We start from the raw sequence: 24,662 nt of genomic DNA on the forward strand, positions 1-24,662 counted from the left end.
TCCATGTGACGACTCTGTGAGTAGCTTCCACACACACTCCTGTCAGCCCTATAAATAACCACAAACAGCCTGAGTCTCTTGCCTCAGAGAAATGTGCCTTTTTCCAACTCGCATGTAAAATGAGCAAGATGTCCAAATTATTAGTATTCAGGATACAGTAGGAAAACAATACATGGATGACTAACTACATCTGCTGTGAGTGTTCAAATAGCAGTTTGCTGGTTTCCTAGCTTGTCTAAGCTGGTCTGTTAAATGGTTTTAGAGAAGTTCTGCACGTTTCAGCCTGGATAGGCTAAAAGACCGTCCTTGCACACTAAATATTCATATACGTTTTTTTTATATTTGTCAAAATTTGTCATGCACAGAACATCACGATGGCTCAGAGTTATCAAAACACCTCTCAAAATGCTTGTTACAGATGTGAAAAACAGAATATTTAACCCGTTCCCATTTTGTTATAACTGATAAAAGTTTCAGTGGCAGTGTGTAAACATGATTGCCACAATGTAAGGTCGTATTTATTTTTTAATGTGCGACTTAGTGTGCAAGGACCTTAAGACCAGCAAACTGATTTGATTTGTGACCCTGGAACACAAAACCAGTCATAAGGGTAATTTTTTTAAATTGACATTTATACATAATGAATAAATAAGCTTTCTATTGATGTATGGTTTGTTAGGATAGGACAATATTTGGCTAAGATGCAACTATTTGAAAATCTGGAATCTGAGGGTGCAAAAAAATCTAAATATTGAGAAAAATGCCTTTAAAGTTGTCCAAATGAAGTTCTTAGCAATGCATATTACTAATCAACAATTAAGTTCTGAAATATTTACGGTAGGAAATTTACAAAATATCTTGCTGGAACATGATTTTTACTTAATATCCTAATAATTTTTGGCATAAAAGAAAAATCGATAAGTTTAACCCATACAATGTACTGTTGGCTAGTGCTACAAATATACCCATGTGACTTTTGACTGGTTTTGTGGTTCAGGGTCACCTTTAAGTAGCTTTTTCAGCACAGTCAGGGAGTGAAGAGCCATTGGATTTGAAAAGTTGAATTTTTTTTTGTCAGTAATGGTGTCCAAGGTCAAGTTCTGGATTTAATTTATTATACTCAAGAAATTCTAAGAATTTAGACATATCCTTGTTCTTTTTTTTTTCAAACGTAATGAGTCGCTTACTGCCTCTTAATCAGCGATAAACCTAGTTAGTGACCGATTTGGAAAGTATAGGCAGCAACATTGGCATTAGCTTATTGCTAAGATAACAAATAGTTTAAAATAATCAGTTCTTAATTACAGTAAACTATTTTCATTATTTCTCAGAAATTAATGAAATATAAGATCAAGTTCTCCTTCGTCATCAACCCTATTGGATTTTTTTTTCTCCTGTGAGCCTATCGCAGTGCATTCTGGGATTCCACTGATGACGCCTTATAATGCAGCGTCGGTAGGCACCTCACTAGGTTTTGAAATTGAGTCTAAATTACCCTTCAATACTTCTCACACAGCACTGTTTTGTATGTATATCTCCATCCATCCATCCTTTGCTCTGGTTCTGAAGATTGTAATTCCCTGATATGATGAAATATTTATGAGCATATATTGAAAAAGGGGTCATTTAGTGTGGCTGTATTTTCCAAACTCCGTCAGCACATTATGAATTTCAAAATGCATGTCAGGTCATGCATTCAGATGATTTATAAAGAGCGCAATAGCACTGTTTATGCTGAAGGGAGTCCATAAATACCCACAGTTAGCTGCCTGCACACTGCCCTCCTCCCACAGAGAGCACTGCATGGTTTGAGGTTCCTCCCCGAGTATTACCTCTCTCATCTGCATAGAAATTTCATTAATTTTAATGGCCTTACCAATTACCTGGCTCTGCTGGCCAATTTCATTTTGGCTAAAGCTTCTTTTATTGTCTATGTGTAGATGGGGAGATGGAAAGCATGGTCTGCCTCTGAGCTGTGTGTTTCTGTGCTAGCCAGCCTTTTCTAGCTTCCGTTGCTTCTATTACTGTTAACTGCATGTGTGTGCACTTGTGTAAATAGCTGTCCACTCGAAAAAGTAGTTGAATCACAATGATTGATTTCATCTGAGTGGGTTTTCTAAAGATTGGAAACAAAGTGTAGCCTTGCCACACTGCAATGTGCCAAGAGGAGAAGCGAATATAAAATACAGTATACTAATATTGCACACATAATGCAGGATGGTTGCGTAATATGACTCACAAGCTGAGCTAGACTGCTGCTTGTGCGTCACAATGAGCACAGAGACCTTAAATAAGATGGAAGGATGGAAGGTTCAGTATTTTATTGCACTAAAATCACACATTGGCGTCATTGCTGTGAAATATCCCTTATATAGTTTTCTACATTCATATGAGCAAATAATGAGAGAGATTTAGCACCAAAGTTGGTCTTCTTTCACCACTGAAAGCGTACACAGCATACTGCTTTCTGAAGCTGATACATGAGCGTCCTACAGTCTTTTTCTGCCTATGCCTAGAAATGTGACCCGGCTGTACGAGCCAAGAGCAAAAGTGCAGTGCTTTCACCATGAAAAAGAGTTTCACCTCACTCCCTGTCCCGCTGTCTCTGTTTCTCTCTCTTAGTCCATCTCTCACTTTTCACTTGTATAGCACAGCAGTCTATTCCTGCCCATACCACAGTACACAAAACCTCCAGTCAGCAATAAACATAAACATGCATACTAAAACACACGCTACATCACTGTGATAAAGTCCATATATTTCCTAAACTGACAGTAACTTCTTAAAAATACAGTGTGCAGTATTTCTACAAAATAAGGTTTAAAGGGACAGTTCACCCAAAAATGAAAATTCTGTCATTAATTACTCACCCTCATGTCGTTCCAAACCTGTAAGACCTTTGTTCATCTTCGGAACACAAATTAAGATATTTTTGATGAAATCCGAGAGCTCTCTGACCCTGCATTGTGAGCAATGCAACTACCACGTTCAAGGCCCAGAAAGGTAGTAAAGACATCGTTAAATTAGTCCATGTGACATCAGTGGTTCAACTGTAATGTAATGGAGCTACGAAAATACTTTTTGTGCACCAAGAAAACAAAAAACAATGATTTTTTCTCTCGCATGTGAGTGGTGCTTAGGGCTGCAACGATAAATCAATGCATCACGATTCATGAATCGATTCCAAATGCATTCCGATTGTCTCTGGAATTGATTCTAAGCTTAGTTTTAACAGCAGATGGCGGTTTAATCTAGTTTTTAACTTCACACTTGAATGTTCACACAGAAGAGCACTGAAAAGCGATTATGCGTTCGGACGAGGATGTAATCGCATCTTGGCTCAGGATGCTTTTATGACGCAAAATTAATGTAAACACAGCCCACTGTGAACACCCTTGTAATTTGCTTCAATCTCTTCAAACTTAATGAATGATTATTTTAGGTTTAAGTGTCTGTAATGAATTGGAAGCAAGCAGAGCACTGCTGTTTTTAAAGCATTCAGTGCCATCTGCTGCTAAAAACTAAGCTCCACACTAACCATTCATTCGGAAAATATCAGAATCAATGCAGAATTTTTCAATTTGCGGTGCATTGATTTATTTTCCCAGCCTTAGTGGTGCTGTTGACGCAGGAGCCAGTGTTATAACGTAGATAGTCCAAGAGCGTCGAAGACTGACATGGAAGAGAAGAAATTGTTGAATAAAGTTGTTATTGTTGTTTCCTTTGCACAAAAAAGGTATTCTCGTAGCTTTATAACATTAAAGGAGTTAAAAATTTACAGATAATGTACTCACCCCGTTGTCATCCAAGATGTTCATTCTTTCTTTAGTCGTAAAGAAATTATGTTTTTTGAGGTAAATTATTTTGAGGAATTGAGTTGAGGAATTATTAAATTGAGGAATTATCTTGGAATTATTGGTCATCTTCTAAAAAAAATTTAAATTTATAGATTTTTTAACCTCAAATGCTCGTCTAGCTCTGTCATGCGCATGCATACTCTGTGTAATCCAGATCAGTACACTTAGGGTATGTCGAAAAAGTCCCATCTCATTTTCTCCTCCAACTTTAAAATCGTCCAATATCGCTACAGAAGTACCGACCCAGTGTTTACAAAGTGACCATGCAAAGAAGGTCAAATGCCTTTTATAAAAAAAGAGATGTAGGACAAGATTATGAGACTGGAGTTTTCCGACCAACCCTTACTGTTTTGACCCAGATTACACAGAGTATGCATGCATATCTCAGAGCTAGACAAGACGAGCATTTGAGGTTAAAACATATATTCATTTCTTTACGAGTGAAGAAAGATAGACATGAACATCTTGGATGGCAATGGGATAAGTTCATTATCTGTACATTTTTGTTCTGGAAGTGAATTACGCCTTTAAGAATGGACCACAGATGTCATGTCACATGGACTACAGTATTTTAACAATGTCCTTACTACCATTCTGTGCCTTAAACATGTCAGTTGCGTTACTGTCTATGTAAGGTCAGAAAGCTCTTGGATTTCATCAAAAATATCTTAATTTGTGTTTTAAAGTTGAACGAAGGTCTTCCAGGTTTGGAACGACATGAGGGTGAGTAATTAATGACACAATTTTCAATATCCCTTTAACCAACAAACCTAGCTGCTACAAATGCTAGTGTTGGCATGCCTACTATAAAGAATTATTACTTCTGGTTAGTTTAATGCTGAATAGCTTAAACTGGTTAGCCAAAGGTAGCCTTCCACATTTTAAGACTCAAAAAGCATATTTCCCTCATGACTGATTTTCAAAAGTAGGCCTGTATTCAGACAGAATACATTTTCTCAATATAAGCTTTCACATAACAGCTCTGGATAGTCACTAGCAGAGCTGCATTAATGCACACTTTTACCTGGGCTTAAGCCCAGATCCCCAGGCTAAAGAAAGGCCCAGTGCTGTAGGAGATATGTATGACATATTAAAATTGATCACCAGAATTTACAATGTGTTGCTGTACATTCGCTGTTATCTCTAAGCTTTGAGTGTATGTCTGTGAGATGGTAGGGGTTTGTGAAGTTGAGCACAGAACGCTCTTTCCTGACCGCACTATTGTCACAGTTCCTGACCATCAGCGTGAGCAGAGAGCTGCCGACACAGTGACACAGCCAGATACAATGAATGAGATTTAATAAGAGTAGAGTGGAACGGAGATAATATACAGCTACACACATAGTGGATATTCAGCTCGTATGGGGCCATTAAAGTAAATTATTTAAGACAATTATTACTATATATTACAATCCTTGAGTATTCATGCTAACACTGAAACCTGAAAAGGTTCTATCTATGAGCAGGTCATCATATATAAAGCAGTTGTGAGTTGACAGTAGTTAGTCTTTCCTAGATTGCTAATCCTACTTTATTTTATATATCCCATGGCCTCCTAGACTCCCCTTTCTGAGCAATTTTTCCTGTCTTGTTTTCCAATAAAAACATCACTATACTGTCAGAATGCTTTTTGGGGAGAGTGTACTATACCTTTAAACTGAAATAGCAATACTTGCAGTTAGAGGTCGACCGATGTATCGGTTTTGCCGATTAATCGGCACCGATAGTTGATTGGCGGAACTATTGGCTATCATTCTTCATACTATCAGATATCATAGTTCAAAGGTGGATTTAAAACATTGACAACGAAACGGTGTGTACAGTATACTGTAGTGCATGTTTTCATGTCATTACTAAGCGATGAATTTGTTGACTAAATGCTGCATTAGTGGAGAAAGGACAGCAGTATACTTTTGCCTGTTTGGTGATTTAATTAATTAATTGAATGCAATGCGTCCAGTGTGTGTGATACCAGATAGCTGCGAGTTCTTCTAGACGTGGCGCTGCACTTTTGCCTGTTGTGTGACTAACATCTTTTTATATTTTGATTAGATGACCACAAATGTTCTAGAATAGAAGCAGTTAAATTGTGAAAGTACACAATATCCATATGTATGCAATTTCAATACTGTGGCCTTTGTGTAGATATTTAAAGATGGCCATCTTTAGCTTGACTGTTGATGTAATGGTAACACTTTACAATAAGAGTCCATTTGTAACATTAAGATTGATAAAAGCTGTCGAATAGAAGTATTGTTCCTTGTTAGAGTGTGTTCATTTCAGCATTTACTGATATATTTTAAAAAGTGTAATTGCTTTTGTTAACATTAATGAACAATGAACTAACTGTAATGATCAATATATAATTAATATTGCTATTTTTATTCATTTACAAAGTATGGTTCAGTAGGCTACTTTTTTTTTTTGCATTCAGTATCCATTTTAAAAACTATCTGTCGATTAATCGATATCAGCCAGTGTGGTCCAACCTAGTTATCGGTATCTGTAAAATCCAATATCAGTCGACCTCTACTTGCAGTGACTTGAACCACTAATTCACAACAACACATAAACACCAGCCACTATTACACACTTGTCACTGGCAAAGGTCAGCAGACTTTTATGAAGACGTGTGTGAACACCTTCTTATTAACTGGACATTGATTTTTCCTAGAATGAGATCCCATTTTCACAACATTACTAATGAAAGTAAACCTCTTAATGGTCATATGTATTTTCTTCTGCTTTTATAGAACAAACATAATGTTAGGTTAAATGTGGCCCTTTAGGCTATGGGCCCATGAAAGAGATCTGTAGATTGGGTAACTGCTCTGCAGGGACCCTGACCACTCCAAGCCCTCATGTTCCCTCTTTCTGAGGTAGCAATCAATGGTTTCTACCTTACGCCTTGAGCCAGCAGGAAGATAAACAGGGGTTCTAGGTAGAGAGCAGGCTGGCTGTGGCCCTCTCAGCATGACTTCGTAATATCTTACATAATCCCTCCATGTTGCCGGACAGCACAGAGGCTAGTATTGGTAGAGATGGCACTGGGTTTCATTAGGAACACAAGGCTTTTGTTGGCACACTTGAATATCTTCCAGGGAACGGGAGAGATCAAGGGCTAAATTTGAGTTGAATAATATCATTTTCCCTGAGATTAATTAAACTATCATTGTAAAATATGAGCTCCAGCAGCTAATAATTGGGGTTGACAAAGCATCCTGAACAAAGATGCTGACTGTCTTATATGGACAACAACAAAGCATGCTATGTAAAACTGCACTGAGTTTAGATTTCATTACTGGTTTACATTGGTTACACATGGTTTATAATTTCATTATGAGAAGGCATCTTGTTTTTTCCTTTTCGGATCTGCACAAGTGAGCTTATTCTTGGGGGGAAAGTACAAAAAGAAAGTCTGAAGGACACTGTGGAAGTGCATAATACTCTACTGATAAAAAATGAAAAATGTCAGAGTGATTCATCTAGCAGCAAATACCTAACTATTAGAAACCGAGAAGTTATTTTAAACTGTAGGCGGTAACGAATGCTGCATGCATTGCTCTGTGAACTGTAGTTTATGATAAGGAGTAGTTCAATGCTTATTTTGGTTTCATTTATGCATTCAGCAGACACCTAAAGCAAGCTACGTTGCATTCAAGGTATACATTTGACTAGTTTATGTATTACTTTAGAATCAAACTCATGAACTTGTATTGTTAGCATCATGCTCTACTAGCTCTACTAATCTGAATGTGGATTGTGTATGATTGTGTATGAACATAGGGATGTTTACGGACACAGTCCATGTCAGAACAAGCTGTTGCTAAGGATGACAGATTGTAATATTTTCACATTTTTTAGCTCCCATGAATTATTCATAATTTTCAGGCCAAGGGGTATGATATTTCAAGCATTATGATTGCTATCCACAAATACAATTTCGCTTTACTTTTCACATCAGTGGGAAAAATGTATTTCCAAATGGTTCAAATACTTTTGGGAAAAATATTGTCATATCATATACAAATAGAAACCTAATGGTCTTCACAGAAATCCATCAAAATAAAAGTTTAAATTTAACTTGAAGAAACTCTGACAGAAATATATTACTTAATGTAATAATGGTACTACTACTAATAAAATTATTAGTAAAACATTATTTTTTAAGGAATATTGACCAGAAGAAAATATGTAGCATAATTTATTTCTCAGAAAAATGTAAATATACAACAAAGTATTTCTGACAAAAAAAGAAATTATTACAAATACTTTTTTATATAAAATGAATTAATTAGAAATGCTTTTGATTATTAAATATTTAATAAAACTGATAAAATGGAATACAGAAAAGTAAATGAAAAAACAGAATTTGGTAAAAAATAAAGCTGAATTTGAGGGGAAAAACATTCATAGGGCCTTACAAAATGTAAATTTTGTTACACAATTTAACAGCAATTTATTAAAAGTTTAAGTTTGATGATTTCAATTAATTAGACATGTTTTTTGATTCATGTTTTTAATTTAACCATTACAAGAGAATCCCCTTGTATTATTAATTATTTTTCTGTACACAATTTTATTTATATATCATCATATATTATATATTAATATAAAAATAATGATATTATATATCATTATTTTTCTGTATACACAATAGTACTTCTACTAAAAATAAAACTATTTTGAAAACATTTGTTTTTATGGAATATTTTCCATAAAATGTATTTGCCAATAAAATGTATATACACAACACATTTTTTTTTTTTTTGATAAAATAAATTAATTAGAGATGCTTTTGATTATTAAAAGTTAATGAAACCATTAAGAAAATTAATGCAAAACAAAGAATTTGGTAAAAATAAAACTGGATTTGAAAATAATAATAATAATAATAATAATAATTTGTAGTTCAAAGGGCCTTAAAATGTAATTTTTGTTAAACTTTTAATAAATTGCTGGTAAATTGTGTAAGGTTCATAATGTCAATTAATCAGACATTTATTATTATTATTATTATTATTAATTTAACCATTAAAAGACAGTCAGAAAAAAAAAAACAGAATCCAGAAAAATTAAGATGAAAAAAAAGGGAATTTGGAATAAATTAAAACAGAATTTGGGAAAAAAATTTCATGGTGCCCTAGCTTAACACCACCTGTACTACTTCTCTTTAAACTAAAATGATGTAGCAATCAATGCTTCATTTATCTCTCATACTAACTTCTTTTCCACAATCTATTCTGCATATCTTAAATTCAAGATTTCTTCTCTCCGTCGCAGTAGCAGAAAGCCTGAATCAATTGCTCACTTGTGCGCTAATGAGAGATCAATAAACATTGTAGCTCTCCACTTCTACTAGTGCGTTCACCTATTTACCCCAGAAACCGTCTCATCAGCTTCGTTTTCTACACCACACGCAGCACTTTGGAATTGCTGCGTGCCGAAGTCCGCATGACAACGAATAGATTATGGAATTAGCAACCGCACACGCCGATCACAGGGGGGATAAATTGCTGTCTGTTTAGGACACAGCTTAGCAGGATTAGTATTTTTCATTAAACCATAAAACAAGCAGACAGTCATTAATTATGGCTGAGCATTCAAGATCAGTCATTGGCCAGGTCACAAAGAGCTGAGTAGATTTAATTTAGTACCAGGCTTCTGAGAACTGTTTCCTAACTGTTACACAACCCCTGGCTCCCCAGCAAGAGAGCAAAAAAACAGCCGTCTGATGCCAGCCGCGATCGCCAGGGCCTTTATCTCTTGAGAAATGAAAGGAAAAGAAATTAAATTCCACTTAAATGTCAAGGCAAGCAATTAGAAATGTATTCCACAGATTGCAAATTAAATTACTGCAAAGGGCCACAGACTTGTACCGCCACATCAGCCTGGAACTACGACGAAAGCCCACAAAGCGTGAAGCGTGAACAGCCAGCAGTGCTTGTTCTGTGTCACATTACCAATGCAAATGCAGCTGAGCTACAGCATTATTCATTATTTACACAACGCACTGACAGACGGACTGATTGATAGACGGTATGATTTCTCAACACCGGGCCCTAAGGAACACTTAGGTGGAGACCCAGTTTAAAGCTGATTTACAGGACAGCTATAGGCTATACAGCTATATTTAGGGAGAGGTCGGTCAAGGTCAAACGCAAGGTCTTCTGTGGGTCGAGTCAGGTCATGTCAAGATGTTTTAGAATGCATTTCATTGCTCTGAGCTCAACAAACTGCATAGAAAAGAAGCATCTGGAGTAAAAAATTCTCAAAAAAACAAAGTTAAAGTGATAGTTTACCCACAAATGAAAATTCTGTAATCATTTATTCATGTCGGTCCAAACCAGCCTTTCTTCAGTGGAAAATCATTTTTTTCTGTACATTCAATGAAAGTCATAAAGGTTTGGAACAACACAAGTAGTGTTAATTTTGTCAGCCATTTTTTAAATTTAGTCTTAGTCTTTTAAATTAGTCTTAGTCTTGTGTCAAATGTTTTTATTTTAGTTATCATATGTGACCCTGAACCACAAAACCAGTCTTAAGTCGCTGGGGTATATTTGTAGCAATAGCCAAAAATACACTGTATGGGTTAAAATTATTGATTTTTCTTTTATGCCAAAAATCATTAGGAAATTACCTAAAGATCATGTTTCATGAAGATATTTTTAAAAATGTATCAAAATTTAATTTTTGATTAGTAATATGCATTAGTAAGAACTTCATTTGGACAAATTTAAAGGTGATTTTCTCAATATTTTGATTTTTTTTTTGCCCCCTCAGACTCCATATATTCAAATAGTTGTATTTCGGCCAAATATTGTCTCATCCTAACAAACCGTACATCAATGGAAAGCTTATTTATTCAGCTTTCAGATGATGTATAATGCTCAGTTTCCAAAAATTGACCCTTATGACTGGTTTTGTGGTCCAGGGTCACATATTTAGTCAACCTTGTCCTGTTTTTGTTTAGTCAAGTTTTAGTCGACTAAATTTCTGAGCATTTTAGTCTAGTTTTAGTCAATGAAAACTTTCTGTCATGCTGTATGTATATATAGATATAGATATAAATATATATTTAAAAAAATATTTGTGTATATATTTATAATTGTATATAATTTATATTATTTTATATATAAATCCAGCATGTTTTTTCTTAATATATGCATGTATGTGTGTGTATTTATATATACATAATAAATATTTTTTATTTATTTTCTCTTTTTTTGCTCAAAATTATAATCACAATGATTGTTGTCATTTGAGAAATTTATTTTTACATTTCAGCTATTGCACTTTCACCAGTAAGCACAAACCATCGGAATGTGAACACATGCACATGGTTTATTTTACCTTATCTAATGACTGATTTATTATAGACTATTTAATATATAAATTAACATCAAAGACTTAGATATGCAAAAATTCTAATTCCAATAATTCCAAATTTCTATTTCTATTACTATTTCTCTGTTAAAACAGTTGAGTAAGTGCATTTATTCAGCAACCACACTTGCAAACAAAATGGTCAAGATCTCATGACAGAAAACAGACAGATTTGTCAGCAGGCAGACAGGTTTGTCTTTGTTTTCAAACTGTTGCCGGCATTTCTGCAATGAAGAGTGTGCACCTGGTTGCCAGATTGCAAAAATTAAGCAAAACACTGGGCAGAAAATGTATCCATCTAACAGAGAAACTCTGATTTGGGGATATGAACTCTCGATATCTGGGAACCTCAGTTTTGTATAGGTTTTATTTTTTTTTAAATACATTTTAGTCTTGTCTTATTGTCAATGATATTGCATGTTGATATGGTTATCATTCATTGACTTTATTGTTGTTTCATCATCGTCTCGTTTTAGTCATAGGGGAAAAAGTCTGTCAACGAACATTTTTCATCATAGTTTTCATTAACGAAATTAACACTGGACTCAAGGTTGAGTCAATGATGGTAGAAGTTTTCATTTTTGGGTAAACTAACCTTTAAACCTTGTTCATAAGTTTTACTAAACTCAAAGTTCGTTCTGTAATCCAATTAAGTTTATAAAAAGGCAATTATGGCTCTTATGAAATGGTTCTTATGAGATTTTATTACTTAACTGTGAACGTGCTTGCTGCTGCATGCAAGTGTTAAGTCCCAAATACTTTGCTTGACACAAAGTTTTTAAATTTTTAGACATCTTTAAAAGCAAATAACTTCTGAAGTCCTTCACAGAAGACTTTTCTTTAAACTATTAAATCAGACTGCTTGGAGCGTGTTACTGATATAAGTTTATTATGTCTACTAATCAAAAAATCATTAGAAAAGTGACAAAAGGGAAATAACATTCATTCATTTTTGCTATCAACTTTTGACAGAAAGACAAACCAAGCTTTGCATATAAAGAGTTTCTTTGAAACTCTGGAAATCTGGAAAATAAAAATTGTTTTATGTAGCTGTTGGTTAGAATTGCACCAGAAGAAATAAAAACAGCTTTTTAAACATTCACAAACCTCTTCTGAATTAGATTTGTTAATTCATTGAATATGAATCTGCCAACAAGTAGCCTACACTAGAACCTCTCTGAACATAGATTCGGACCACCTCTAGTCAACTACAGAGGAGCTTGTTCAGTCAAAACCAAAAACATCAGAGCTACTGTGCATTGCAGGACACACCCCAGGAAGGGAGGAGAAAAAGTGAAATCCGACTGTCAAAACCTTCTTAAGGGATAATCCAGGCTGGGTAGCCACGGCCAACAGGGATAAACTGTAATTCCCTGCTCAGAATGTGAGCATGTGGTTCCATGAAGAGTGTAAATTATTTTTTTTACTGATTAACCAAAATTTTTTTTTTTTTAAATGTGTATTTACGACTAATTAGACACACTGGGGATTGTTAGTCTCTACTGGAATGCCTGTTCTGAGGGATATGGAGCAGTAAGCAGATTGGAAAGTGAGGATATGCACCAACCCAGAGCATCAGTGGAAAAATTTAATTGGATCTGCACTATTAGGAAAAGACAGTTTTAGTCTGGAGAAAAAATGAAAGAACACAAATGTGTATCTCAAGAAAAGCGAATGATTGAAAGAAGGGAGAAAGAAAAAGAGAGAGTACAATAGCTTATTCTCTCTTTGTTAGCTTGTGTTGTCAAAAGACACAAATCAACAGCAGGATGGATCTCGGTACAGGCCGTCTGGTACCAAGCTAGCATGCAAGGCCTTTGTGAACTCAAAGAAGAAACAAACCACAGGACATAATATAAAAGCAGCTTCTAAATCAACTATCCATCTGCCCAGGAAGGATACTTCCATACCTCTACCATTTCATAATCATGTTTTTGTACAATCTATAAATCAAAATGTGACATTTAGAACCATCCTTCATCAGAATAGCAGCACAATTTCTAGTTTGAGATCTGCAGAGCATCCATTTAGGTCAGTGAACTCAGGTGTTAATTAGCAGCTGTTATTTTCCTATTAAATGCAGCGCAAGGTAAACAGCCCACAGCTTCAGGAAGAATCCCACAGCCTTGGCAGGCCACACAACTCAGCACTTTTCTCCTCTAAGAAATCATTAGCACAAAATAGTTGGAGAGAATGCTACACATCAGGAGGAGAGTTGGATATTCCTCCCTATTGTTCTGCACACATTCACATGGTTTGTCCTCCAGTAATGTTCACTGCAGCTTTTTTGATATGTCAGCATCTGTTCATAAAGCTACAGCATGAAGTATTTCAAAAGTGCAGTTCTGACGGGACACAATAATTTAGATTAGTATTTGGTAGCTCAAACAGTGGAGCATGAGCAGCATCAAAGCCATGGGTTTGAACTCGAAAAAGAAAAACCCCACAGAAACTACTAGCAGGATCACCAAGTTGATGCTACAAAAATGAACAAGCGTGACAAGACCCAGCTGAGATCTGTACCAGCACCTTGTGGTGTATGTGTGTGTGAATGTTTTTACCACTGCTGAGGTGTTTATGAGCCTTATGCTGGGTGTATCTAAGTGAATGAAGCTTGCTGTAGGAGTTGAAACTATTCTGGGTGATGTGTGCATATGCACAGCATATATTTGTGCGCATACGTGTGTAATTCAGGAGCATTTATGGGTTGTAACATGCAGCTTATGCACCAGGGTGGGCACCATTCACAGATGAATTAAGAATGCCTTTAAAATTCCAATTCAAATCCTGAATTTGAAATAACATAGCAAACAGGATGCAGAATTGCAATTGTAATTTGATTCAACTAGAATTTCAAGAAAATGTTATAGGTAAAGTAGAAAAGCAAAGTTTGGAAATAAGGAAGTACTTTGTTTGAAAGTTTGTAGGGACACAAGAAAAAGGGGGTAGGTAGATAAATAGAATTAATGGCCCTTTTTTTAAAGGGGTCATGAACTAAGAAATCAAAATTCTCTTGTTAGTCTAAAAACAGCTTATATTGAAGCCAGTCTGTCTAAATGGCAGGTTGTGGAATGTGCCACTTTATGATGTAATAGTGTGGCTAATCACCGCCTCCACAGAAGAACATAAAGCCTGTTTGTACATCACTGCCTGTTTAGCCCCGCCCACCAATTCACACATGTAGTGTAAATAATGAGAGTGGCAAACGCAGGTCTACGCTGAAACCAATCAATAAAGATGGCTTTTAATACAAGAAGATTCTTTGCAGTGCCAAATTGTGGAAAAACACAGTCTTTGCATTGCCTTCCTTCTGATCCTAACATTAGGAAAGACTGAATAAAACTATGGACCAGTTTTACTAAACGGAAATTTCTGCGGGTGATTTGCCAACAATCTGCAAATTAAAGAACACAGAAGCAACATCTCATTTACATATCAACCAACGCAACATATTGTGTAGTCGCAAATAAAGAATAAAGAAGCCATAGTACGATGAAAAGAACCGGAGGCCAAAAAATTAAGCTTTGCTTAAAGTTTTGATAGACCTGGTATTGCGTGACTCCTAGTTGAGGGTTCAAAGTCGTCTTTTATTTCCTGAAGCAAATTAAAAATAACGTGGATTGGCAAATGATATGGGTAATGTGTTCTTCTAGCATTCCAAATAAAATTATACATGTGGAAAAAATCATCTCCCTTCTACCATGTGCCCTCTGTTCTCTGCGGTGGCTCCTCCTAGCAACAATAATTGCAGCCATTTAAAGCGCAAAACAGTTTAAGAGATGCTTTTTTGGGCGATAAATAATGGCGCAAATGCCAGTAATTTGACAAGAACAAACATTAGTAAAAACATGCTGCATGATACATTTTAATACTCTCCTCCCATAAATTTTGCGTCTGAGAGGGAAACTCCTACAAATGCACATTCAATAAGGTCAGGTGCAAAAATAACTGCGTCCACACCTTTTCAGTGCTAATTCTTCACTGACAGTACAATTTTAACGCCAAAAGACGGTTTGCGCTGGCGCAACCTGTTAGTAAAACTTGCCCTACATTGAATCCAACAGTAATGTTGTAACACACAAGTGTGAGTAACTGTTTTTATTAAGTTGTCACTATTGCTTTATCTGTTATTGCAAATTGTTTAATATGTACTGAGGATTCATGCATTTTTTACCTAAATCACTGCAGCATCCATCTGAGTCTACACTCCGCCATGCCTATTCAAACAGAGTGTTCTGATGAGGAGGTCACAACAGGACATAAAATAGCCTATTACTTGTAAATTATGTTTTTTTTATGTAGAAATCTTGATAACATTATACGTAGACTTTAGAGAACAGTACAAAATAAAAAACAAAGGCAGTTCATGACCCCTTTAACACTGTTCCTTCTTAAGTGCTGCTGACTCATACTTTGCCACTCCACTCACCTGCGTGCATATGGCAAATACAATGGTGTCCACTCCTGGTCCTCCTGGGCAGCACTGTCTTCTGGCTTTTGTTGGGCCTCTGAGCATTTTGGTCTTTCATTGATTGACAGATTACAGTGTTCCCTCAGCTGGGTTCCAGAGCATATAAAAATGGCTTCGGAGGCACAGGTACAGAGGCTGATTGATAGGAGGCAGCTAAAGCCTGCTAAAATCATGGCCCGAGAGGACCAAGACTGGACACCACCGACCTTTACCAGAGATGAGATGTTGTGCTCTAGCCAGACACTAAAGCCCCTGCTCTATATGGCCATTGCCTCTCCTGAACTGAGCAAAGCAAAACTAGACTAAATGCAGATCATGGCTGGCTGAATGGGATGGTTTAGTGCCTGGCTGGGAATTGGGGCTTTGCTGGCTCCAGGATGAAGGATGACCATCCCCTCTGCGTGTGGTGTACTCAAATGGGACTCCGTGTATCTCATTGTGGGTGCTACAGCAGGCTCCAATCGGACCCACCATTCATACCGCTATAGATGCTCCGGTGATGAGGGGACATCTCCTCTACGCCCGGCCTCTTCTGTGCCACCTCTCGGCCGGGGCTGCCAAACTTGCCATGCTGATGCCTCAACAACTCAGGGCTCCCAGATATGACACGGCCCTTCTGTAGGTGCTCCGGTGTCCCTGATAGAATCTGTTTGGGTTCTAGGCTCCCACACACGCTACCCATGCTACCCCTGTGCTTCTGGAAAAGATCAGGGCTGCCAGGTGGCTGAGAGGACACCAGCAAGTGTTTTGAGAACTGCTCTGGGCTGCCTCTCTTGCCAAGTTTGTCTGGACTGAGACCCCGCAGGCCCTTATGATCCGGACTGGAGAAGGACCCACAGCGTGACCGGCACACCTGGGGAAAGGTATGCGCTCCGTACTCCTGGCTGGTGCTATGTCTGCGGCTTGCTTGCTCAGGACCCGTTGCCTCCTCCCCTGAGCCTGGCTTATGTAGGTGATCAGGACTGCCTCCAACCGGGCCACCCAACAGCTGCTGCTTATGTGTGAGATGGTCAGGGCTGTCGGTGCTGCCCGCGCTGGAGGTACTGCTCCCGTCACCCACATCCCTTAGTAGGCCAGGCCCAGGGCCGCTAGCGTGAGACAGGCTGCTCTGGCTATCGATTGAATTCCTGCAGCCGGCTGGTCCCCCGGTACCCGCTGACCCGCCGGTACCTCCAGAGCCCTTCTCCTCATCCAGCATGAGGCACAGCTCTCTCAGTTCAAGGTTCTCCCTCACCACTTCCTCCTGCCTCTGCTCCAGCTCTTTTAGCTTTTGCAGGTAAAGCGTCACCTCCTTACGCATGATCCCTGCACTGTAGCGGCCCAGGCGCTGCCACTCCCTCGACACCTTTTTCCCTTTCTGCCGGTCATCATCCAGAAAGCAGCAGAGGTCCCGCAGCTCCTGGTTGTCCTCTTGCAGCTTCTGATTCACGTCCTGGAACAATAAAATCTATGACTCAACACTGTTGTCTAAGCAAAGCCAGTTTGACTGATGAAAGTGAAGTTAAACAAATGCTGCACAACGGAGAAAGACAGGAGGTATTCTAGTAGAATATTCTAGAGTTTTGTAACAAAAATGTGTAAAAAAAGAAAAATATATGTGCGTGTTAGTACTAATAATAACTTCTTATTTAGAATAATAATGTTATAAAAAGAAAATTTTAAAAATCATTAAACTACAATTAAAATTATATTTAAAAATCCAATATTAAAAAATAATAAAAGAATATATTATTGCATATGTTTTAATATTGTAAATTACCATTGTAACAGGATTTGCCGGTATGGGCCTACTTTACACATCTGGTTACAACATTTTTTTATTTATTTTTTTATTTTGTTTTCTTGTTTTACATAAGACACGTGTTGACATGCACTCTTCATATAAAATGACATTTAAGAAGCACTCTGGGGAACCTTTAGCCCCATTATACCTCATCATTAAAGATAAATATGGACACAAAAAGAAAAAATACTTATAAAAAGCTAGAAAAAAAGTGAAACGCTTTAAATGCTACTTCTGTAAAGGCCACAGGACGCTTTAAAAAGTTTTATACAAACACTTAAAAGCATTTATACATTTTATACAAGCATTTAATTTTTGTTTGTTTGTTTGTTTGTTTGTTTGTTTGTTTGGTACCAAAAGCGATGTACTATTTCTAACCAAAAATGACCTAAGAAGGATTAATGCAATCGCTATTCCATTTCGCCCACACCCTGTCACCTGAACACAGGCTCGCCTTACCTTCAGCCCCCGTATTTCGGTGAGATGCTGCTGAAGCCTGCGGTTCACCTCTCGGATGAGATTGCTGTGGTCCACTATGACGCTCATCTTCTCCGCTTCGGCTCTGCGGAGCCGGCGAACCAGCTCCTCCTTGCTCCATTTCAGAAGCTCCTCATCCGTAAGTTTGGAGAGGTCCTCTGAGGGACCTTCTGCGCTCTTGGATATGCTCGACTGCAGCTGAGGCTGGGTGGGCTTTTCCATTCTCCCGAGCAACTTATCGAAGTGCTAGGCTATAAAACAAATCGCAGACAAGCCGGTAAAATCCTTCGTTCGCACTTTCCCGCAAATTCCCTCTTGTTAGGATCGAATTTGTGAGACTATCATTTTAACGGTAACTGTTATGTCCATGCTGTCCCCTCTGAAGACAGGGATGCAGCCCTAGAGTGCCGGCGAATACTTCTCCCCCTTACGCACTTGCTGTACGGGTGGACCCTCTGTTCTATGGCAGAGACTGTGTCTGTTTCCATCTGTCCGTCAGCATCCTGTCCAGCTCAGTGCAGTGTTGAACCCGTGCCCGCTGTCCGCGCTCATGAAGAAGGCGCACGGCTGGTCGCTTCTGTGCGCAGGGTGCGTGACAGCAGCCTCTCAAATTGCTCGACTGGCTGAGTTGTGATTTTTCTCTCTCTCCGTCTCTCTTTCGCTGTTCCGTCACACGCCCCCTTCTCTTGGAAACAGCTGACTTTTTGATATTGGACGCCATCTGGCGGTAATAAAGAAAGCCTACATCACTTGGTCATATAAGTAATCTGCCAGTTAAGCATAGTATTTATTTATTTATTATTACATTTAAAATAAATAGCAGACTGGATTAGTCCTGGAGATGGCTATTTATTTATTTGTTTGTTTAAAGTAAATGTCAGACTGGATTAGTCCTGAAGGTATTTATTTAAAATAAATGTCAGACTGGAGGTCTTATATTTAAAATAAATTAGTCGTGAAGGTATATATATATGTATGTATGTATGTATGTATGTATGTATTTATTTATTGTTATTATTATTATTATTATTATTATTATTATTATTATTATTATTATTATAAGATTAGTCCTGAAGGTGGTTATTTATTTATTTATTTATTACATTTTAAATACATTTCAGACTGGAGGACTTGTATTTAAAGTAAATATCAGACTGGATTAGTCCTGAAGGTGAAAATTTGTTTGTTTGTTTGTTATTATTATTATTATTATTATTATTATTATTATTATTATTATTACATTAAAATATCAGACTGGATTAATCCTGAGGGTAGTTGGTTATTTATTTACTTACTTACATTTAAAATAAATATCGGACTGGAGGTCTGATATTTAAAATAAATATCAGACTGGATTAGTCCTGAAGGTGTTTGTTTGTTTGTTTATTTCATGTATTATTATTATTATTATTATTATATTTAAAATACATATCAGACTGGAGGAATAGTCCAGCTATTTATTTATGTATTTATTTAATGTTATTATTATTATTATAGAGACTGGAGCGATAGTCCTGAAGGTGGTTATTTATTTATTTTGTATTATTATTTATTGATTTCATAATTGTATTATTATTATTATTATTATTATCAGACTGGAGGGACGATCCTGAAGGATGGCTATTGATGTATTTATATATTATAGGTCATAGTTAAATGTATTATTATTATTTTTATTAATTAAAAATAATCTCGTAACTCTAGTATTCTTTAATGTAGTGCAAACTGGCACTGGACTCATTGTTTGTGTTCACTACAGGAAAAAGCCATTTAAGGGATATGAAATGACAATATTCATCTATGCGTTGGTGGGTCTGTCAAGCGAGTGTCACAACACAGAGGTCAGTTTACAGAACATAACACTGTTTTGGAAAATGAGTTGCTAATTTAAACAGGTATTGTCTAAGATGTAGGACAGAGGATAGGCTGTCATCTCAAATTGTTCAGATTAACTGGTTCTGGAAGCAAAGACATCTTTGTAAAGACAATTTGTGTTCTCTAATACCTCACTCAAACTTTCCTTACCTGTTAATAAATTACATTTGTGCACATCTATTTCTTTTAAAACTTCTTCTAAAAGTGAAAATAAAAGCAATTTAGACATCCCACCTTAGCCACAGGCAACATTCAAAAGTCATGAAAGCATATGATTTGTGAAGGGTGATTGTGCTAAGCTCCTTCCATTAGAATTTTGCTTTGTTTTATGATTAGTTCTGGAAAAACTGGATCACTTTCAAGGGAATTATAGGTTCGTACCAGTTGAGCTCCTGTTCAGCCTACCAGTTTTATTTTGAATTAAAGAGACAAATTATTTATGAGGAAATGTTCCACTTTTTTTCCTTCATTTATATAACTCCGGTGATTCCAGCTGACACCAGACATTAAGCAAGCCCTAACTTTGCCAGTTTAGTCAATTTAATAATGATTCATTAGTCATATAACTGACACTTTTATTCAAAGCAATTTACAGTACACTTACTAATGATGAAACGCAATGCTGATAGATTAATAACCCACTGCTGGGTTCAAACACACAAATGTAAGTCACTATTCATTAAATATCTATCATAGTACTTTATAATGTGAGTTTACACTATCCTTTTTTGTTTTAAGTACATGGAAAAGATCTACTCTTCTTTCACATTTACCTTTATGTGTTTTAAGGAAGAAAAGAAAACCTGTACTGTATTGTAGCAGGTTAATTGTTTCCCTGGTGTTATGCTAGACGGTAGTTTAGTGGCGGTGGGAGGGAGAGTTGTGTAAAGTTGTGTCAAGGGGTGTGTCTACAGGATGACAAGAACACCGTACACAACCTGTAACAACATTTTTCACCTCACAGCGCAATGGCGAGGACTGTGCTTTCTGTTTTGTGTCTCCTTGTTGGATTTGTATGTTTCCCAAGTACAGAATCTTGGGAAGCACCCTGGTTCTGTCATAACCGTAAGTGTCCAGAGTACACTGTGGTACAAAAATATGAGGTAGGCCTATGACTTTTGTTTTGTAGTTTGGGTTATTTCAAACATGGTCTATTCTTTTTTAAATATTTATATCACTGTGTTACACAAAAAGGGATTTGAGGAGCGCAAATACGAAGTAAGCCATTGGATTACAACCGATATTGCGGGAACCAGCGAGAGTGATTTAAAGGATGGATTTTGGAAACTGTATTATTTCGATCAAGGTGAAAACAGTGAGGGTAAGTAAGCTACACTGGTAACACTGGTCAGGTCTCGTTTGTTAACATTAGATAATGCATTAAAAACAAAGGTTCTTTATTGGCATCTGTGAAGAACTTAGAACATTCATGGAACTTTTCAAATCCAGAAAAGGTTCTTTAGATTTTTTTAAATGTTCTTAAAATTGGTTCTTTTAGGAAATGTTCACTGAAAGGTTCTTTGGGGAACCGAAAATTGCTCTTCTATGCAAAAACACCCTTTTGGAATCTTTATTTTTAAGAGTGTACTGGAAATTATTAGAGAATTTATTAGCCTTTCTTAATGTTAGGTTACAAATGAACATGAACTAATATTAATAAATGCTGTAGACGTATTATTCATTGTTTGTTCATGTGAAAATGTATTACTGCTCCTTCAAATTCATGCTTTTGATTGGATTTTTTAATAAACATTCCAGTAACAGTGTACCTTAATTTAACTTCTCAGAAAAGGAGATTGATATGACTAGGCCTGTTGTGGTGTCAGTCAAGGAAGCTGATGGTACGGGTGAGCAAAAGGTGTCCCTTTCCTTCTTTCAATCTAACGCAGACATCCCTGAGCCCAACGATAAAACCATCAGAAAAACAGTCATACCAGGCGGTACTGTCTACGTCAGGTTAGTTATTTTAGTAAAGGATGATGGTCAAAAACTGTTTGACTTTTTCTCATTTAAACATTCTCTCTTTGCTGGTCATTACAGGTCATTTGGTGGTATTGCATCTGATAAAGACGCCTTAGAGAATGTGAAGCAGCTTAGGAATGACCTCAGAACTGCAGGGAAGGAGTTTGTTAAAAACAAGTTTGATGCAGCTGGATACGATGCACCATGGGAATTGCTCTACAGGCACAATGAAGTTTGGGTTCGTGCACCCTGAGGACTTGCAGATCTCATTCCTGTGTAGCCTCTTTTTAGTTCAAAGTTACTATTGGAGATTTCCATATGTATCGTAATGATAATATGGTGTTCAAGTCTTAATCATTGTATTGTAAAATGTTTAGTTTTGAGCAATACATTTACGTAAGCACTTTGGAGTTGTTTGACAGCAATTATAAACTGGTTTTAGGAATGTGATGGTTATCTTCTACCTCTGTAGGTTCAGATTAATTCAAACTGAAAAACAAGTAAAGTTTTACTGAAATCTAATGCTAATAGCTTTGATAATAAAACTTTTGACCTCTTTACTCAAAACATTTTTGTACTTTTTTTTTATTATACATTCTATGTGAGCGCTTCTATTTTTCAGTTTAATTCACCCACTTTTATGGACTAAATAAAATAATTGAAAACTGCGTAAAAAGCATTCCCAAAAGAAGATAATAAATATTAAGTCCTAGAAAAGACACGGAAACCCAATACACAAAATACCGAAAGATTCTAAAATACAGAGTAGAAACGGGTTGAGGAATGATCTGAATGTGAATAATGTGATTTTAGGTTATCAAGTGTTATCAGCTTTTTGTTCATATTGCAAGAAACCCCTCCCACTTAAACTGGTCTAACTAGTGATCTGGAACTTCCCTTAAGCTGTTACTGGAACTATTTTATTAAAATAGCACAACACTCAATAATAGACACTAAAGGAATGTGAAGTTGAACAAGAATCTTCCAAGCTTGTTGTGAGTTATTATGTAACTTCTCATTCCAGTTTGAATCTGTAAGAAAGTGAGTGACTTTGGACAATGTTTTTATCATCTGCAGCTTATTCAGTGATCTTAAAATACATAAATAGTGAGTTGATTTACAGCATGGCTATATGGTCCTGGATTCATAGGCCGGAGGCACTGTTTGTGTGATTGTTTGTTGATGGGGGTTTCCCTCTTGTGTATAATATGGGAGTGTACAAGCTGAAAGGAAAACTGGGTCAGCCCATCTGAGACGTTTCGTCATGGTGACTGATCTGGAGTCAGTTTAATTAGTCGCATCTTTTCTAGCGGAGCCAGGAAATGTGATGAGGCTGCATTTTCTCACTTCTGCAGTTCCACGCTACAATTCTTCCACAAAATGGGCCAGCACCTCACCTGAAAGAGAGAGAGAGCAAACTTTATAGTAACTCACTCTCCCTGGCAGGTTAATAGCATACAGACGTTAGCATACTAACAAAAACAATAGAAACCATCACAGAAGTTCTAATGGTTTTCACTACAAATACCATTACAAACCATCAAACTTTAACCGATAAAACCATAAAAAATGGATTTTAGTGAGTCCATTAGTGAGTAATTAGCTTTCAGTGGTTTTAACTGGCTTGCGACCAGTTACTCGTAGAAATCCACAGGGTCCATTACAGTTTACATTAATACCAATATAAGTGTAATTATAACCAGTAAACGCATTGCCAATTTTGTGATGTTTGTATTGTTTGTTTTAGTTTCAGCTAATATTAAAAGAATAGTTTACTTTAATCAAAACCCTGGTGAAAAAACCAGCATATGCTGGTAGGCATGTTTTGATGCTGGGATGCTGGTTAGGTATGTTTTGGTGCTGGTTTTGGTGCTGGTTTATGCTGGTCCTTTGTTGGCTTATGCTGGTCCTTGACCAGCAACATGGCCAGCATAAACCAGCTAAGGACCAGCTCAAACCAGCATCAAAACATACCTAACCAGCATCCCAGCATCAAAACATACCTACCAACATATGCTGTTTTTTTCACCAGGGAATTCGTTTCATTTCCAAAACAGACTCACTTGCTAATTTAGTCATCAAGAAACGTAAAATTTACCACATATGATAAAATACAGACTCGCTCGTCATTGAAAGCAAATACACCATCTTGTGTTATAATAGCTATTAAATGCTAAGATTACAACGGTTAGGTTGTTGTACACTAGGTGGCAGCACCGACTTGTGATGTTTTTCTGTTCTCTTCTACATCACATATGGCATCATTAGTCTATTCGGTTTGTGCATCTCCAGTTTTCATAAAAAATGTCCTCACCCATTTGCTAAATATGCTAAATATGCTGTTGTATCTAGCAAAACTTTGAGCTAGAAGAGCATGTGGGCAGTTCCTCACTGGCAATGTCGGAACAAAACCCGCTACCCAGCATGCCTCAGCACTCACCATGGGAAGCTGGACACTCAGTGCCCCTCAACACACATTCACACAGTTTCCATGGTTACATTTCTATAGCAAGAAGCCAGCCATGTTCGTCAAAAACATAATTATGCTTCAATGAAGTCAGATCTGTAATAACCCTAGATGTGTTTTTATGAGTCATAGAGAACTTGCCGTGACTACTTACTTATATAGCGGTATTTTCATCAGCAGGCCTCAGGATTGTTGTGTTCTGCAGTTCATTTGACATGGGGAGCTTATTCGGGTATTAGGCTGTTCGGTTGGAAATCAGTGCGGGACGAGAGATGTTCAGCCATTCACAAGAACTGTGTATTTGTGATATTACAGCGTAATTATCTAATTTATCTGCACATTTTTTTTCATTTTGAAATTCTGTCTGGGCTCGTATGTGCCACC

General features: G+C 36.9%; 2 protein-coding genes across 4 annotated transcripts in view; one reads left to right on the forward strand and one right to left on the reverse strand.

The window, feature by feature from the left end:
* ccdc85a (coiled-coil domain containing 85A) overlaps window positions 1-18,588 on the reverse strand; it is a 36,406-nt gene extending 17,818 nt beyond the window's left edge. Inside the window, exons 1-2 of one of the 3 annotated variants that reach the window (XR_007828995.1) lie at window positions 17,957-18,588; window positions 15,673-17,146 (exon numbers count right to left, since the gene is read on the reverse strand). Coding sequence is in view for 2 of the 3 variants with exons in the window: in XM_051126557.1 (XP_050982514.1) it covers window positions 16,186-17,146; window positions 17,957-18,196 (1,201 nt within the window). In the remaining variant the exon portion in view is untranslated. The remainder of the gene's footprint in view (window positions 1-15,672; window positions 17,147-17,956) is intronic. The other 2 variants (XM_051126558.1, XM_051126557.1) reach the window with 2 other exon arrangements.
* Window positions 18,589-20,784: 2,196 nt separating this feature from the next.
* On the forward strand, window positions 20,785-22,370 carry soul2 (heme-binding protein soul2). Its single transcript, XM_051126559.1, has 4 exons — window positions 20,785-20,952; window positions 21,044-21,170; window positions 21,637-21,805; window positions 21,890-22,370. Exons 1-4 carry the CDS (start codon window positions 20,818-20,820, stop codon window positions 22,062-22,064), a joined length of 606 nt encoding a protein of 201 aa, XP_050982516.1. The 5' UTR covers window positions 20,785-20,817; the 3' UTR covers window positions 22,065-22,370.
* Window positions 22,371-24,662: the final 2,292 nt, after the last annotated feature.

Source organism: Labeo rohita, chromosome 13 (genome assembly GCF_022985175.1).
Source record: "Labeo rohita strain BAU-BD-2019 chromosome 13, IGBB_LRoh.1.0, whole genome shotgun sequence".
Classification (NCBI taxonomy): domain Eukaryota; kingdom Metazoa; phylum Chordata; class Actinopteri; order Cypriniformes; family Cyprinidae; genus Labeo; species Labeo rohita.